Source organism: Poeciliopsis prolifica, unplaced genomic scaffold (assembly GCF_027474105.1).
Source record: "Poeciliopsis prolifica strain line A6 unplaced genomic scaffold, Auburn_PproV2 SCAFFOLD001, whole genome shotgun sequence".
In the NCBI taxonomy this organism is placed as follows: domain Eukaryota; kingdom Metazoa; phylum Chordata; class Actinopteri; order Cyprinodontiformes; family Poeciliidae; genus Poeciliopsis; species Poeciliopsis prolifica.
Window position 1 is genome coordinate 8,623,648 of NW_026562376.1, and position 17,902 is coordinate 8,641,549.

Here is a 17,902-nt window from a genome sequence, read left to right on the forward strand (position 1 = left end):
CGTAAGATCATTGCAATTTGCACTAAAGGTTTGGGTGCGTTAAACATCTGTAAACAATATCTGAGGAGTGGGTTGGAGAGCTAACAACCAAATTTAGGTGTTTTCTTTTTCTCTCTGTGCTATTTTAGGTATTAAATATGTATAATTACTTTAACAATTTAAAAATAATAATAACAAAATCTGAGTTCAAAAGTCACAGACAAAAGAGGACAGATTCCCAAGATCCCGGATAAGATATAGCTTACTCCATCCAATCACATCTGTCACAATACAAGTCATTTCTATTTCATTTGACCCTTTAAATTCTGCCTTAAACACCATTTCATGAGCTGATGCAGCAGAAGAGCGAGCCAGAGACTTAAATTTTGATCAACCGATCACTACTGATATGTATAAGCTGTCGCAGAGAAGTAATGTGAAACACAAGGTGATTACAAGTCCCAGCCAAAAAAGCAACATAATTTAAAATGTTCATAAAACTTTGGCAGGGAAAACGCTTTCATTTCCAGCTGTTTTGAGTTGACTGAATATGGCGGGTCAGTGACAGGAAGTTGCTTCAAAGTAATTACCCCAAGGCATTAAAATAATTAACAGCATTCTGGCTTGCTTGTGTGGCTCTTAGTTTGTGTGGCGACTTAAGAAAGCAAAGCTGTCACGCTCTCCTCCACAGAGTGGGTAATGTATGGCTCCTTGTACAGTGATAATCACTTGTGTTTCATCCTAACTTCATCCACTGGGCTCTCTAATCCTCCCCTAGAACATGACCTGAGGTCAAAGGTTTCCTGTGTTTACGTTCACAGGTCAAATTAGTCCCACTGAGAACAACTTCTCTTTGAATGGCTAGCATTAACAGGCTTCAAGAATATGTTTATATGGCCCAGAGGGGAGATTTAAACACTTTTGGGCAATATTATTGAAAACTTTTTACAAACATTTCAGTGAAATTGTCATTTTATGATATATGTCCATTTTGAAGGTATCGGCAGTAAAATAAAAATGATGGTCTGCTACAAAAAGAGATTTTATATTAAAAAAATTAAAGAAAAGTAGAATAATAAATAAATAAATACCTGAAATGCCGATAAGTCAAGAATGGCAAAACTGTTGAGGAACCGGATGCCGCGTATAGCCACCTGGATGACCCCAGGGCCGTAGGGTTCTTGAGTCTGGGAGGCAGACTCTGGCGAGAAACTGTGTAGCAAGATACAATAAAGGGTATGCACCACTCCCACCAGGTCAGTGGACTGCAAAACGGCTGTAAGTCCAGTTGGATCCTGCCGTTTATTGTCGAAAATATTGGGAGCCCTGGTGAAGAAAAAAAAAGAAAATACTGTTTAACTGAAAATGTATTTTTTATTTAGCAACAGAACGTACTTTTTTCAACATTTTTTTTTTTTTTAACAAAAACACTTTGAACGAACTTTGAGCCGTGTTGCATTGGCATAGAATAAGATTAGATATTAACCATTTATGCTCAGGGGAATCTGGACAGCTTGGGCTACACTGCAGAGTGTGTATGTGCTTATAACATTTTTTGCTGGCGATGAACATTTAGAGTCATGCACTCTGGTGGAGAAGGAAAATCTAGACTTCCCCTGAGGCAAGACTTACAGCAAAAATTGCTTCATGGAAATTATTTAGATTTCTATAAAGCATGTCGAGAATTATAGACAAGACTTTCTTTGAATCTCTTTAATTGAAATCAATCCCACATGTATTTGGTTATGTCCACAATACTGACAAGAGACAGGAAAGCAACCTGCTGATCAGCAGAAATAAGACAAGGCAACAACTCATGACCAGCATGGAAAACATTTTACTTTCAGTAAATGCATCAAAAATAACATCAAACCTCTGGTACCTAAATCTGCTTTGGTAAGAAATTTGGAGCAAATGATAAAAGGATCTGTTTTCACAGGTACTTCTCAAGAACAACTTTTTAAGACACTTTGCCAAGTCAACTATACAGTTTCTGATGTGTTTGTTGTTTTGTTTTTATTAAAAAAATTATACTAAAAATGAAATTGTTCACTGTAGGGCTGTTAAGTGTTAGGTGTTTTTGCATTTAGGCTACAAAATAACATTTTTGTCTTATCAGATAAAAGCTTCTTCCATAGGTTCGGTGTGTCCCCTTCATGGCCTGCAGCCCTCTTATCGCCTCAACAGTTGTCACTCACCTGTGTATTTCTCAGCTATGTTCACTGATTATTTCTAAAACAAAAATTTGAGACCTTCTTAGAACAACTGCATTTTGTATGTTCTAATAATAAATTAGACAAAAATGGACTGACTAATCAGAAAATATCTGAAGGGAATTTGTTGCACTGGATCTTATTAGAGACACATTTTTTTCTTTCTTTTTTTTTTATTTGATTAAAATTTTGAAACGTACATTTCCTTGCAGTTTACTGTTATGAAATCCTTTGTGTTGGTCTATTGCATAAAATCCCAATAAAATAAAATGAAGTATATAGTTGTAGTAGCCAAAAAATGCCAGAAATTATTAAAGAGTTGAATACTTTTGCAAGGCAAGTTCGGCTTATACGTGAAAGTTTTTACTACGCGATAGTAAAAGGCATCTATAAATAAAGTTTGATTGATAGCTATATTAATGTATTTCTAAATAAAAAAATTTGCATCTCTATACCCAGAATAATTATGTAGTAATTGCCATTGATTAGGCCTTCTCGGGTATTGTGCGCCCAGTAAAAGCATTCAGCTACTGGAGTCAGACTATTTAATATCCCAGCAGCAGCATCTATGATTTGCAGCCACGTACAACAGGAGTGCGTTTGACCTCGGGATGAAACCTGCAGTGCATGCTGATACTTGATGTTAGCCAACAGGCTTTGTGTGAAATATGCTGCTAGGCGAGAACAGAGCCTCTAAATGCAATTATAATCCCCTGACACAGCAACTGGCATGGTCCAAATATTTCTGTGGCCCGCTGAACGTTCTTATAGATGACATATAGGCTGTTAGGAGAACAAATCTTAGAACAGATGAGCTAAACAGGTACTGCATTACGTCCGTTCTTATTTTTTTTTAAGGCAAAGCTTTCTTGCTAGTTGTCATCTGTCACTATTTCTGCAACCATTAAATTACAGCTTTGGATAAAAAAGAAACATCATGTTCTTCTGCAATGTTCAGAGAGTTTTTTCCTTTGAAGTCAGGAATGGTGATGCTTCTGTCCCTTGGTGTGACTGTGTGCTTAGCCTCTGTCAGCGGCGCCACTGAACCTCTCTGAGTGGAGGTCGCCATGGCACATGTGGGTGGGCTCCCCCCTGCACCGCAGACTAAGGTTTATGGTGAGTGACAGAGCACTGGGTCAAGTAGATCTCTATCTCTGTGTGCAGTAACAACAGCATCACCAGCTTGCTAGCTGGACTTTCAGAAGAACTATAAACTCCGTTTGCGTAACCATGAGATTGTCTATGGATCCCAGTGATGGTAAACTATCAACTGTCACAAAGTTTCTGTCATTACTTGCGCAAAGACAAGTGTGTATTAGTCAAGAGAAGATCAAGACATTTCAGAAACATTTAGGCTTTCTAATAAAAGCTCACCGTCCAGTTACGACAAAGCATATCTCACACATTCGGTTCAGCAGAGACGAGGCTTGCTCCAGAAAAGCAGACATCTTAGGGTGCTCATCTATAGGGCTTTGGACTGAGAGGAAGCATCCATACAACTTGTCAATCAAGCCCATGTTTACTATGTAACTGAAGAAAAGGAGAAGAAGAGAGAAAAACATTACATGGTTTATTGCATGTGCTTCTAAAAAAAAAAAAAAAAAAAAAAAAAGAAACTTTCTTTGTGAAAGGCTCTTTCACACAAGCAAACAAAGGCCTTTACTGTGCATACTCCCACTGCACTGCAACTGTAAGCCAATACCCCACCTAAGCCCTCCACCCCCAGCTATTACTGTGATATCTTCAATTTGTCTCTGTCAATGACAGGACTCATGATCATGTTCCCTGTACTCTTTCAGCCACAAATCACCCCTAATAGTGTCATTAGACGGCTGTTGTGGCCCCTGTGCCAGCCCTGCCGTGGGCCCTTGACAATCTGCTGACCCAGGGCTAGTCTTCTAGAAGATTCTGCTATGCAAGAATTATTTGCATACCAGAATTGAGTAAGGTGAGTTTACGAAAATCTAGAGATTATAGCTGCCAGTCAAGGCAGCCCATTGAGAGTCATAAGTGGTAGAAACGAGTAAAGTTAAGTTTTTTGGTGAATTTTTATACCAGCTTGACACTTCTAAGGCCTTTGCACACGAAAGCGATTTTGGGTGTATTCTACTTCTATTTGTTTTTATTTAGCCAACAATCTTCCAAACAGGCCAGATTTGTGTAGAGCACAAAGGTCAAGTTGTCAACTATTCCCTCTACCTGAGCTGTGGATTTATGTCGATCCTACTCAGTTACTATAGTCTCCTTGGCTGCTTCTGGGATTGATGCTCTGCTTGAGCATCAATCCATGTCATAGTAAGTTTGCCATAACTTTCGGTTTTGGGATTACAAACTGAACAGTGCTCTATTAGATGCTCATAGGATACATTTTTAAACCCATTCCTGTTTTAACCTTCCCTAAAACATTATTCTTGACTTTTGTGTTCCAAGGTCTTCATTGTACAGCTTTGTGCAATAAAATGTGATAATGTAAGAAGGCCCAGACGGGTCAACAAAATGACAAAGATAACAATAACAGCTAAAGCTGAAGTCATCTTTGCAAGTTAACAACTTCTGCTTTAGCATCAGTTCTGTTGTGACTTTTTGCTGTCGTATCTTTGGCATTTGTTGACACTTCTGGGCTGACGTAGAAATGGCTTAATGACAGTTTGGTATAATTAGAGCTGTACAAACTGGAATGTCTTCTTCTTTTGCCGTTAGTCATGCATACATTGAAGGACAGTAGAGGTAAATTTTAGGTCCATACTTGAGATCATCAGTCTGACGAGACAATTTTTCTCAGGCACTGCCCTGACTCTGGGGTTATGCCCGGGTCAGTGGATGAGATTGGTGTGCCTGTGCAGCTGCTCTGTCCAGATAAATCATTGCTTGTGGGAGGGATAGTGGAAAGACTTCACTAGTCTACAAAGCTTCAGGGTGTTGGGCCTGCCTTTCCTCACAGTCCACATTTCTCCATTAATATCACAACTCTTACAGGTCAACCAAATGGGCTAGCCTAAATGCCAGGTTCAAGGGGACCTTTCTAAGCAGTGGAAGTGCTTGTTGTTTATGTGGATTTGTAAGCGCTACAGGAACTAATATTACTTAGAATGAGTTTCTGAATATGTAAAAAAAAAAAAAACAAGGATGTGCTGGAACCTGGCCAGAGTACAACTCATTCTCACACTACTCCCATTTTAACAAGACACCACTTGGATCATTTCCAAGCTTTCTGACATTTTCTTAGCCTATTCCTTACATATGACTTGCTCTTTAAGAAATCGGATGTTCACAAGCAGTAAAGAGGAGTTTGAAAGAAAGCGGGTGAAAAGGTACTGAGGTAAGAAAAAGGAGGAACCATGTAGGAGGATGAAATACCCAGATTTGAATAAAAAAGGACGAATACCTGACCAGATCTTGAAGTCGAGTGCTGTAGGACTCTACAGCAGAGCTATTGACCTTGGCACCTGAGGATGAAATCCAAAAGTTTTCACATTGGCCCGACTCAACAACGCAGAGAACCAGGGGCTTCAAAATGGCAGCAATGGTCTGAAGCAGGCCTGTTGTGAGCCCTTCAAAGATCTGTTTGTTTATACTGCAGCCAAAAATGGATTTGTCTTCATCTGGAACGTACAGCTGATGAAACAGAAGAAAAAGAAAAGCATAACTAAGAAGCATCTGACAAAAACAACTCAACAAAAACACAAGCAGAAGCTAATGTCATGTTAAACATTGTAGTATCACCCACCAAAAGTAATAATACTTGGTTAGTCGAGACTACTTGGTCAACTTGGATTAATAAAGGTCTCTCAGTAAATGCAAAAGGTAATTCTCAAAGGCTTTAGTGTTTGGACAAACCTGAAGACACACCAATCAGGGATTTGGTGATCGCCTTCAGATTATCAGAATTGAAAAGCTCTAAATTTTCAATACTCTAACCTAATGACAAGCTTTAGCCAATTGAAAGTGCTGTTTTAATTCAATTTCCTATTTTATAGATACATTGAAAATGTATCTTTTTTTTAGGCATAACATGTTTTGAGTTAAATAAAACTCTTTTCTCCAAAACAAAACAAAGCCACTAACTTGTCTGTCTTTGAATGACAGAAAGTCTGTTATTCAAAGACAATGTTGTAAGAACATTACATCGCGATGTTCCAGTTGTGTTTAACTTATTGTGACAGGTCGCAAGTGGTCACACTTCACAACTCAACATTTACATTTGCACTTTATACATATGAAAAAGGCTACAAAAAGATGTATAATTGTGCAGACTACAGAGGAGCCTCCTGTACAACCACCAAGAATGCAGCATGTGGTTTCTAAATGGTACATCAACAACAAAACTGGTCTTTTCCATCAGCCATTATACAACACATACAGCGGTAAAATTAGTTGACCAAATCACCCTACAGCTCTGATCTGATTGCTAGATGAGGGGCTGTGCTTGAATGCTGGCTGATTTCAACTTTATAAATGTGAGGTTTATGAAACAGCTAGTTTTCCAGGCACCAAAAAAGATGAAGTAATTTCCGGAAGATGGCTAGGTGGTTAGTAGAGACTCAAACAGAAGGACAAAAATATGCAAAAACTAGATTTTGCATAATAGGACCCTTTTAAGATATCCAAATGTCTACCAGTATTCCAAATCCACCATGTCTCAAGACAGACACACAGAAGTGGACTCTTACGGTTTCCTCTAATCTGCTGAAATTCAACCCCCATTTATGGAAACCTGAATGAACAAACAACATGACCCAACATTTCCCCGTAGAATCTTAAAACATTTGTGCTTCTTCCAACCTCACAAACACTGAAAATAGTCAACTTTGATTCCTCCTCCAACTATTACTCCCACACCGAAGAGTGCTGTTGTCAGTGTGGTATGGGAAAAAAAATATTGGAGAAATATCCTATTTTTACGTTTTAATCGCTGGTTCTTGATCTATGCCTAGCAATTCCTAAAGTATGGAACGGTCTGCCTCTTCACATCAGAGAGGCTCATCGCATTCTGTAAATCCTATCTTAAAACCTGTTCTTTTTTTCCTCAGGATTTTAATACCATGTGAGATTTCAAACATATTATCACTTATTTATCTTTTATTATTCTTAATTTTTGTAATTTCACAGTCATTTCATATCTTTTTAATCTATTTTTTATTTTCATTTATCTCTCCATTTATGCGTTCATATATTTCTACAAAGCACTTAGGTCCAATGTGGCTTTTAAAGTGTTTTAAAAATTAAATTGGATTGGACATTCTGCCCTATTTAAAAAAGAAAGCCTTTGAGAGAAATTAGACAAACTAGTAGGATAGCCATCCTTCTCATCTGCATTCCAAGCATCATATGTAACACATAAGCAGAGCTCCACAGTTGAAATTTAGTGCCTTTGCTTTTGTGAAGCCTGGCAAAGGTAAAACATTCACATTTGCTCCAACAGCCAGGGTGAATGCTGACAGCGTAGGTAAATCCACCAACATTCTCCACAAATCTAATTAAATGAGGGCATGCTCAGTCCAACCCCCACTGCTGCACTCAATTGCTAACACACACATACCAAAATGAGATGTGCACTCAATATGTGCATGCCTATGAATACAATAACCAAGGAACGCCTAAGTTTAATGGTGATTTTTAAAACTTTATCACAACTTACCATAAAACGACGGTGGAAGTGAGTATAACTGCTGAGCTTAATTTACATTGAAAAAGAAGTTCATCTCCCGCAGTGCTTCTGGAGATGTCCATCAGCAGAGCAGCTGCTGGGATGTGTTTTATATAAACTGGAGTATACAGGCTAACCTCTCCCTCTCTGCCCCGAGGAAATACGACTGCTTTGGATTGGAACTCGACTGAAAAAGGAAGCCCCAGTAGAGTTCATGCATGCACCACAACCCTGTGGCTGTGCCTTGTCCTGTCTGTGTTGTGAGTGTAGAGCCGCCACTGTTGGATGTTTGGAGTGAGCTGATGTTTACAGTCTTTCTAGCAGAGTGCTGAAGGATATGGGCCGACATGTCGCCGCAATGCAGCCTGCTTGCCTTTTCTAACTGAGCACTCACATTCCCTCTGTCAGGACGCATCTGTGTGGAACACTGGGACTCACAACTTTCAGTCTTGCTTTGCTTTTTCTTAACACTTTGGTACACTCTAGAAAAAAGGCGGAAACTACAAGACCTTTTGTGGGAGAAGGCAAGTAATTTAAATTAAAAAAATATTTAAAAAATGATCAATTCTTTAAAGAAATCAGGCAAAACTGTATAATTTTCCAGGTAAATGGTAGGAACATAAAAGTTCACCATAGATATAAACGTAAACATATATCATGTAACAAGTTATACCTGTATAACTCTTAAATAAAATAGCTTAAAAACTAACTTGCTTAGAAACACAAGTAAGTTAATCATAACTTTTAAATGAGCTTGGTGACTTTTGGCTTTGCCATGTGATTCAGTAGCTTTTGCACTAAAGACACCAAATCAAAGTTATTTATAGCCAATAAATTAGTATCATAACAGGTATCAACAACCAGTCGAAGCAAACCACTGGCATCATAATTTTCCTAACACGCCAGTTTTGCAGGAAGATTTTTTTCGGAGCATTGTTGGAATCACTTAATGCCAGCCGAACAATTTCTTCCAACTGGTCTGTTTGCTGCCCGACATCATGAGCCTTAAAGTGTTGACAGAGTATAAAAACATCTATTTATCACAGATTTTAAACAAGCTATGAAAACCAAAGTAATCAAAATATATTGAAAAAAAAAACAACAAAATCTGTCTTTTGGCAATAAATCTCTCCCTGCATAAAGTCAAAGTCATACAGAGACAAATACAGGTCAAAATATAACAGTTTCTAATTATGAAAAGAATTATTTACTACACAGATAGATTCAGTATTTTAACTGTATTGCTAAACAGTACACAACTGCGGGCAATAGTAATTTTACAAGTAATTTCACAGCAGTACTCCATTTTTGTTTGCTTTATTTAATTTTTCTTTTTTAATAGACCTCTCCAACATGTCCTTTTTCCAGATGTAAGCAGAACCTCCCCAAACTACAGAACACATTTAATGTCAAGTTCATTTTCAGTACAAATTTCTAAGATTTCACAGCAATTTATTTAATTGTATAGTTGTAGTTTTTGCAAAAATAATAAAGACGGCTACAATTCAGAATATATTGCAAGGTAGATTTGTTGCTCTTTTTAGACAGAGAAATGTGTTCTAATAATTAAAATTTTTTCCTAAAGTGTAAATTGACAGTAAACATATTTGAACTAAATTAATGTGACAAAAAAAAAAATCTAGGAAATGCTTTTGAGGTCTAATCCCTAAATATTTCATCCTTTAACTATTAATATCTAAAATCCAAAATATTGTGCAAACAAGACAATGTTTATCTCGACTTACTGTTAGTTGGTGAAGCAGCAGGTCCATGAGGAAGACTATCTTGTTGCTAAAGAGCACATAACTGCAGTTGAAGGTGCAGGAGGAACATACCAGACAGTAGGTATTTACAGCAGCACAGAGAGATCTAACAAGAAGAAAGACAAGCCATTATCAATCAGTAATTCAAATAAAACTCAGTCTGTAATTCTTTTAAAAACACACCAGTAATCAATCATTCATGGAACCTGGGAACCAGAAAGACTACCTGTAGGTTTCAGGAAGGCAGACTTAATCTTCTTCAATTGTGCTTTCTTAAGGATGTACTTTATCTTCAGCTGTCAGAAAGATATTTCACTGACTGTGCAAGAATGGAAGCAGTTTTGAGAAATAAAACACTCATATCAGCTATTTAATGCACAGACTCCCTTCTGTAGCCACCTTTAGAGGTGCTGAGTGCTATCTCAGTCCCATCTTGGCAGAGATGGTGCAGCATTTCCGCTGGAGAGATAAAACAATTTCTCTTAGCAGCTCCCAACAGCAGCCAGGCAGCCCCGGGCAGCAGCCTCTGTATTTTGTCTGCTCTACAACACGCTGTAGAGAAGATTAATGCTTCAGATAACTGACCAATCATTCCGTGGTGACTGCTACTCCCCTTTCGCCCTGTTTCATCAGTTAATATTTTTTGACAACTGTATATTTTAGCCATTAGAGAAATGGTGTGTCCTATCTGCTCGCGGGAAGAAAGGAATCCCCCTCTTTGGTGCCTAAAGTAGGCCGTGTTTACTTCAACTGGTAAACATTTTGATATGTACCAAACCTTCACATCTGCTGTGCGTTTTCAGTAAAACCACGTTGGCACAGCAGAGGAAAATACACGAGGCGAGGGCTCACTGTAGCCTGTCAGTAACTTATGCTATTCTTTGCTTTGTGTTTCTTGTGGGCAGATTTTTGTGCAAAACTGCCTGACAGAGTGTGGCGTTAATGTGAGAATCACAATATTTGGAGTGTTTGCACACTGTTCACATCAGACAGGAAAGTTTAACACTTGCTAACAATAAAGCATAAGAAACAAAACGAAAATAATAAAATCACAATAGAGGTTTCCTTACAAATTCTTATAATTTTAGGCGACAGATGGAGTAAGAGTTTATCAACCAACACACACTTTGGAAATAGTAACAAAAAAAAGAGAGAGAGAAAAAAAGATTAGGCTATGTGTAACAAGAAGGAAGGTACTGGTAACTTGAGAACCCAACCAGACTTTGCTTTGTGTGCAGCCTTACAGCTTCAGATTCTCAGACCCTGATTGTTGAGTGAAGGCACGACAGAGATAAGCTTCAATGCAAATAGCAAAACGACAACTCAAATACTTTTTCACAAAGCAATTGTATAATTACACACCTCACACAGCCTATGAGAACAGCCAGAGCAAGCCATAAGCATTCCACTAAAGGACAGGAGTTACTCTGGGTGTCTCGAGTCACTATTGTGGTATTTGACTATGCACTTGTTGAGTAAAATAGAGCACAATAGCGGGGTTATCTGCCATCTATCACAGATTAAATGGCAAGGCAGGACAGGCTTAATTACTAGCAAAGAAATGTTTAAAAACAGCCAGATAAAGTTCACTCTGGTCAATAGCATTCAGGTTACACTGAGCCTCAAGTCTCCATTTGCCAAATGTTCATCCTAAGCCGTGTATAAAGAGGTAAGTGATTGAACTTTCAAGGAAAAAAAAAACTTTGAGGAACTAACTTTAAACTTGGGACTCTTCAACTAAATGTAGAGTTTAGATTTCCAAAGTAAAAAGAAAATTGCTTTATTTATTTTTCTAAACATGTCGTGCAACGTGTTCCTTTTAACATGAGTGAGCATTAGATTTACACTGTATGGTTATCTTGAGTAAAAGTAGTATGGCTATTAAATAAAAATTTGAAAATGTTTAACTGACAAGTGGAGAGCAGCTTGCCAACCATGCTTTTTAAATAGTGATAGCTTACAAATGATTTTTGGCACTTCTTCCAAACTTTGTTTTTTGCTACAGATATTGCAAAAGTTTAAATAATATATAGGTCATAATTAAGAAAAAGTTGTAATGTCCCAACACAGTCAATTAAAAAAAAATCCTTCACAAATACAAATCTACTGTTTAGTTAAGTATGTTAATGAAGGAAGCTTCTTGTCAGCATATAATAAAACGAGAGATGCGGTCAGGTTTTTTTTTTTTAATTTTTTATTGGACATAAAATCCTGGTTTGATTTAGAATCTACCAAGCTGATCTAGATTTTGGGCGATTCCAAATGTCTTTTATGAGGACTGTGGAGCACATATGCAACTTATTTATGTAAATGTTTTAATTCTGCATATCCATGTAAAAAATGTATAAACGTGTTGGCTCCCTTGTTTAAAAGTAATAAACTTCAAAACATAGAAAATGGACAATAGTTTTTTCCCCACTGATAAAGTACAATTATGTTGATAACTTGTACTTGATTTGTTATGAAAAATCCTGGTGTATTTAAATGAATTCCTGTTGACTTCATCAAATTAAATGTATAATTTGTTGTTCTTAGCAGTTTTAAGTTCAACTTTGGGAGCTACAGGGAAACAAGGAATTATTATAATTCTCACACAGTGTCAGCAAGACCAAACATAACTTGTAGAATGGGCATTAAAAAAAGCCATGGGATGAATATATGTAATAATTGTGGCTTACCAGTTAAAATTATCTTAAACAAGCACATATAGCTGCATTTCTCAGACTTGCCAAGCCCACTCCAAGAAAAATGTCCTGATGTCTGGTAAGACAGATTAGGCTCCCAGCACCATATAATGAGCATGCAATAATAAGGCAATAGTAAGCAAGCTAATAAGGTTGGCTCCATGGTCATCTCTGGACAAATGAAGAGGTTGTCAAAGGCATGTTCAGTTTATGGCCTTACACCAACTTGTACAATGGACCACTACAGTGATCTGTCTTTGGTTTCCTCCCACCTAATTGCGCTCGATGAGCATGACACTTGATAGTACAACCTCTCTGGGAATCTCACAGTCTGAAGCCCCCAATGACAACTCTTTTGAGGAACAATTTGGTAAAGTGCCACACCACCCATTCTCAAGTTGCACAGAAATATTTTGGAGACTGCTGTTTGCCAGTCAATGTAAGCAGGACAGATTTCTTAACCCACAAACAATAAAAACCTTATTACACAGGGATTATGGTTAATAGGGTTTAAAAATGTCAATAACCACTAACTATCTCATCTCACCTGTGATCGTTAACAGGTTGATTTAGAGACATAAAGGCAAAAATAATGAAATACCATTATCCGCTCACTAACACCAAGTGGTTAACCTTTTACAGCCAGGGCAAACAAGTTTACCTGTGAAAATCACTTTACGTCTATAAAGAAATGAGGCTAAACGGTAAAGGAATAAAGCACACCTGATCTTGTCAAACCCTGCATGAGGTTCAAACCTGCTAACCCACAGGCCTACACATGATCAGATTTACTGGGGATTGAGGGGCTCAACAGACCTTTCAATTTAATATGCTAACATTCAAAACAAAGTGAAATTAGTTCCTGAAATAAAGACCGCTTTGTTAAAATAATCCCCAACTATTCATACATTATTTGTTCTGGAAAAACCAAAAGTAAAAACTAACTTCTACAGGTTTTCAGCTGTGTCACTAACTTACGTTAAATGTCCAGATCTATTCTCAGCTGACAATCATAGGGCTCTTTAGAGTTTTTTTTTTTTTTGTCACTATTGCACGTTATCAACCCTGAGATCTGCTCTTCTCAACCCGAGTTTCAAATTCCTCACCCTTTTCTGAGCGTTTCCTATGTGTGCAGTTAAGCCTGACGGGAGTCGTACTGTCGAAATCTGACTAACTTCCAGATCAGGTTGAGCCCCCGCCTCTTAAACAGGGGAAGAAAAAGAACCCTAAGCCAAAATAAAAGGTGAGGAGCAAATCCATTTCCTTGTGCTGTCAAACAATCCCTTCATTCACTGCCATCTAAATGACATTTAATTTGATTCTGCTGCTGATCTCTCCGATACCCTGAGAGCTTCCAAGACATCAACTCTGGCTGTTGTGCCACACTGGCCAGGTATGAAGGAGGAGAAATCTGATGAGCCGTCACACTGCGCCTTTCACATGAGTGTGCGTACATGTGAATGGCGCAGACAAATGGACACAGGCTCTTACAAATGGACGAAAACATCCTGAAATAACACCACAGGTAGCAGGTTTGATTTCACAGGATACACCAGGTCAGGCAAGATGGTGAAGGAAATACAAATTGGGTTAACACGTGCGTTCTTCTGGAGCTCACTCTTATTGGTAACTTATAACATGCCCAAACACCAAAAGAAAATTTGCAACTCAATTTTTGTCAGATGATGCCAGTAAGTATAAGTTATGTGTTAAAAAGATTAAAATAAAAAAGGTCAGGTGAAGCATATTCATTTAAGGAATTATTTTCAAAGGAAATAATTCATTCTGCAAAAGAGCAAGATTGTCAGCAGATATCAGGGAAGATGAAACATTGTAGCCAAGTTGATCTATTTTATAATTTTTAGGAAAACAATATTTTTTTTAATTCCATTTGTATATTTGTTGCTTTTAACAGATATAACCATTTTAAAATTGGACAAACTTAAAAACAAAAAAAAAATCACTCATTACAAAGCTGGTCATTGGTTTATCACCAGTGCTAACATAGAATATGAGGGGGTCAAGCTCAAATTCAAGATCAGAAATTAAATTCTAAGAAAAAGATTTTATTTGAACATTAATTCATTGGTGATTTTGTGTGGTTTTGCGACTTCTTAGATCAGTTAAAGTTACAATCTGGGTTTTAGATTAGAAATAGGACCAAACAAAATTTCAAAAGACATCATTAGTGTTTAAATGATTAAAAGTCATTATTAAAACTAATCAAAATAGTGGTTTATAATTTATGAGTTACCAGGCAACGTAATTAACGTTGTGGAACTGTAACTAATTGGTAAAATTACTGGACTCAAATCTACAGGGGCCCAATCTTGCCTGCGACGTTCTTATACCTTTAGTCGAAACTTAGCTCATCAGATGAGCAGCATGAACTCCCATCTGCACTCCACAGCGACCGCAGGGTTACACCAGAACATTAGCGCAGCCTTGTAGAGGAATTAGCTCATTAATGTAATGCTAACAAGATGGAATCAGACTCCCTGGGGAGAAATATGGCATGAGCATCTCGGCAGCTGCCTTTTTTTGTAAATCACTCTGCTTATCTGGTGGGAGGAGGTGATCAATATGGCAGCATCTCTGTAAACAGATAATGTGGCACACTCTGGGGCTAGCGTCTGTATGGCAGCCCATTAGGCCGCGCAGCAATCCAAATGACAGATTGTGATAAGCAGACAGCCAGGTTGTGTCCTTGCGTCGAATAGTGTCATGAGCCGGACTGACCTGAGTGACACAAAAGGAAAGTCTGACCTGTCCTGCATTTCAGGGTAAATGAGCCAAGAAAGTTGAACTAAAACAAATTTCTACACTTTGGATTTAAAGAGTATAAATATACTCATATTTATAACTGTATCGTTACCATATTGTTTCAATTGTGTCTTTTAAACAAAAATTATTTATTAAACATTTATTCTATTTATACAGAAAAAACTCAGTGATTTGTAAGAATCATTGAATTTGTATATAACTTCTTGTCAGTGATGTGCCAACAATGCAAGATGTTTCAGTGCAATCCTGAGCTTCTAATCTGGTGATAAGTTTAAGGATTAATTTGCTGTTTTCTTTTAAAAAAAATTGATGATGTCGAGCTGAAACCCAAAATATGTTGACTCATCAAACCCAAATTGTAAGAAATCAGTTCAAAACACAGTTCGTGATCTGCAGTAGCTTTCTTTGTGAAAATATTAAGAAAAGCTATTTTAGTCATTGGGACTACTTTAGATGAGAGCTTGTTTAAAACAACACCAAATTGTTCACTCGTTAAAACGGCTTGGAATTTTAAAAATTCTTAGCACCTCAGTGAAAAATCAGATTAGCATCAAGCAAAAATCTCTCTGCGTTTGTAGGAACGTAGAAAAAGAAAGAGTCCAGTCTTTATCGCACTACAGCAAAAACAAGTATTAACAGCAAAGAAAATTTAAATGAGGCGTTCATCTTTACTGCAATATGATTGTGAGCAGAAAGACTGCTCAAATTCTTATTTCTTCAAATACAGAAGTGAGCTTGGAATTCCTTCATATTACAATCAAGATTGAAAGGCTCTGAAATATGCGAGAAGAAAAAAAAATCAATCAATACATATGCCATGTCCTTTAAAAGCCTTATAAATATAAGAAGCATTTGTCCATTAGCAGAGACAGAGAAACCAGTAAATGCTAATGAATGGGAGAGCAAGGCCATTCGAGTCCATTACAGAGTTCCACTTGTGAGCATAGCAGTCTCTTTGGGGTTATCTACTGCAGGCCATGCAGACCCCAACTGAAAAATGTTCTATGCTCTATATAATAGATGGGACACATGTGCCTTTTATGTTTTGGGAGAATAACACAAACCCATACCAATAAGAGAAATACAACTACTGCATGTTCCTTAAAAGGGGAACATTGAACGCATTTTCAGACGATTTATTGTAACGAACTGCTGTAATAATTTACTTCAATGAAGATTAACCAACTATACTTTCGTAAATCCCAAAAGAGAACATGATGCAGGGTTATGAGAGCCAACACAAAATGAAGTTACAAAGACCCCAAGAAAAGATGACATTAAGAGCGTAGGATTGGTCAATATAGGAACAGGATGTGGATGAATATTAGTCTACATTCATCATAAAAAACCCCCCAAAAACTAAGAGGTATCTGTATGACCTCAAAGAGGAATCTCTGATCAGCTCAAAATTGGATCTGGGTTTAGCTTTTTCCTAACCAATGAACATATTTTTTCTTCAAATATAACTTAATAAGATTGTTTGTTAAATTTTATTCTGTTTGGCATAACAAAAAACAAACAAACAAAAAAACGTTTCCTTCTGTCCAATACACCTAGTGATTTAAATATTGTTTTGTAATATTTAATATATAAACACAAAACACAATCAAAACTGACCTAAATCTACTTGTTTTAGGAGACGGTGACAAAAATGAAATGGACTTCTCGGATTGTCTCTTACAGACAATATTGTTCATAAAAAATATATTCTAGGTCAACAAATTTACATATAGAAAATTAAACTTGGAAAATAAGTATCTCTTCAAGCAAATAATAATAATACACGTGTCTTTTCTAGCAATAATTATTAAGCTCAAGATAGAGTTGCACTTCTTCTAAAAAGAAAACACAGAGTCAATGTTGAGTGTCCCTCAGTTTTTAAAAGCAACTGGTGATGATGAAAAAAACAAAAAAAACAAAACAAAGTCCAAGAGGAGTACAAGCTAAAGAGACAGCTCACCCTGCTGGCTTGAAACTGAAACTTTGTCACATCATGACAAATGTGGCTACAACCTCTCATTGTAGTTGGAGATAGCAAGTGGCAGAAAAATAATAATATTGGGAAGTTTAGGGATTGTACTCACTTGACAGGAATACGTGGGACTGCAGTGGGTGTGGTAACAGAAGTGATGACCTGCAAAATTTGCTCCAAAGCACTCAGGCCACCGCCCACTTGGAAGGCCACTTGGTCTGCATTATTCTGTCGAGTCAAAGAGACAGAAAGAATTACAGTCGGTGGGGGACAGCGGAAAGCCGGTTGGACAGGGGATTATACCGCATTGAGCAGGGAGGGAACCTTTTTCCTCTCCTACGGAGGCGAGGGACTGAAATCTGAAACAAAGTGGTCCCTCAAGTATTCCTGTTTAATCTCAAAAGTGCACAGCCTGGCTCCGCCCCGCAACAATCAAGTTTCAGTTAAAGGCAAATGGTCTGCAGGCTCTAGTTAGCACCAGGGTGGTCTCAACAGATGACAACAGACCAAGTGAAAGTGAGAAAATGTCAGTCTGGTAATTAAAGAACAAGGCAACTGGAGAAATCAGGATACTAGAACCTATTTAGACTATAAAACTGGAGGGTCCTTTTTAAGGGCTTATGTCTTACCACACCTGCTGTGTCAGTATCCACTAGGATTACTACTACATGTTATTTGAATACAGGACTACTTTCTTTCTTTCAACCTTAACATCTATTAAGCTTCACACTCTTTCACAATGGGCTTGTCTCCCAGTTTCTTTGAATAGTCTGACAATCTTTAAGTAAAAACACCACAGTTTCACCACAATAATTTCAAATAGAAAGATCAATTTCATTTCAGAACAAAAAGCAAATATT

The 17,902-nt window shown here is 37.5% G+C and overlaps 1 protein-coding gene across 4 annotated transcripts in view; it reads right to left on the bottom strand.

Annotated features, from left to right (window-relative positions):
• scaper (S-phase cyclin A-associated protein in the ER) overlaps positions 1–17,902 on the bottom strand; it is a 62,731-nt gene that overhangs the window by 9,317 nt on the left and 35,512 nt on the right. For all 4 annotated transcript variants that reach the window (XM_055027350.1, XM_055027368.1, XM_055027341.1 and 1 more), the window contains 5 exons: positions 17,155–17,270; positions 9,585–9,708; positions 5,578–5,807; positions 3,567–3,722; positions 1,071–1,305 (listed from right to left, as the gene is read on the bottom strand). In XM_055027350.1, the coding sequence (XP_054883325.1) occupies positions 1,071–1,305; positions 3,567–3,722; positions 5,578–5,807; positions 9,585–9,708; positions 17,155–17,270 (861 nt within the window). The remainder of the gene's footprint in view (positions 1–1,070; positions 1,306–3,566; positions 3,723–5,577; positions 5,808–9,584; positions 9,709–17,154; positions 17,271–17,902) is intronic.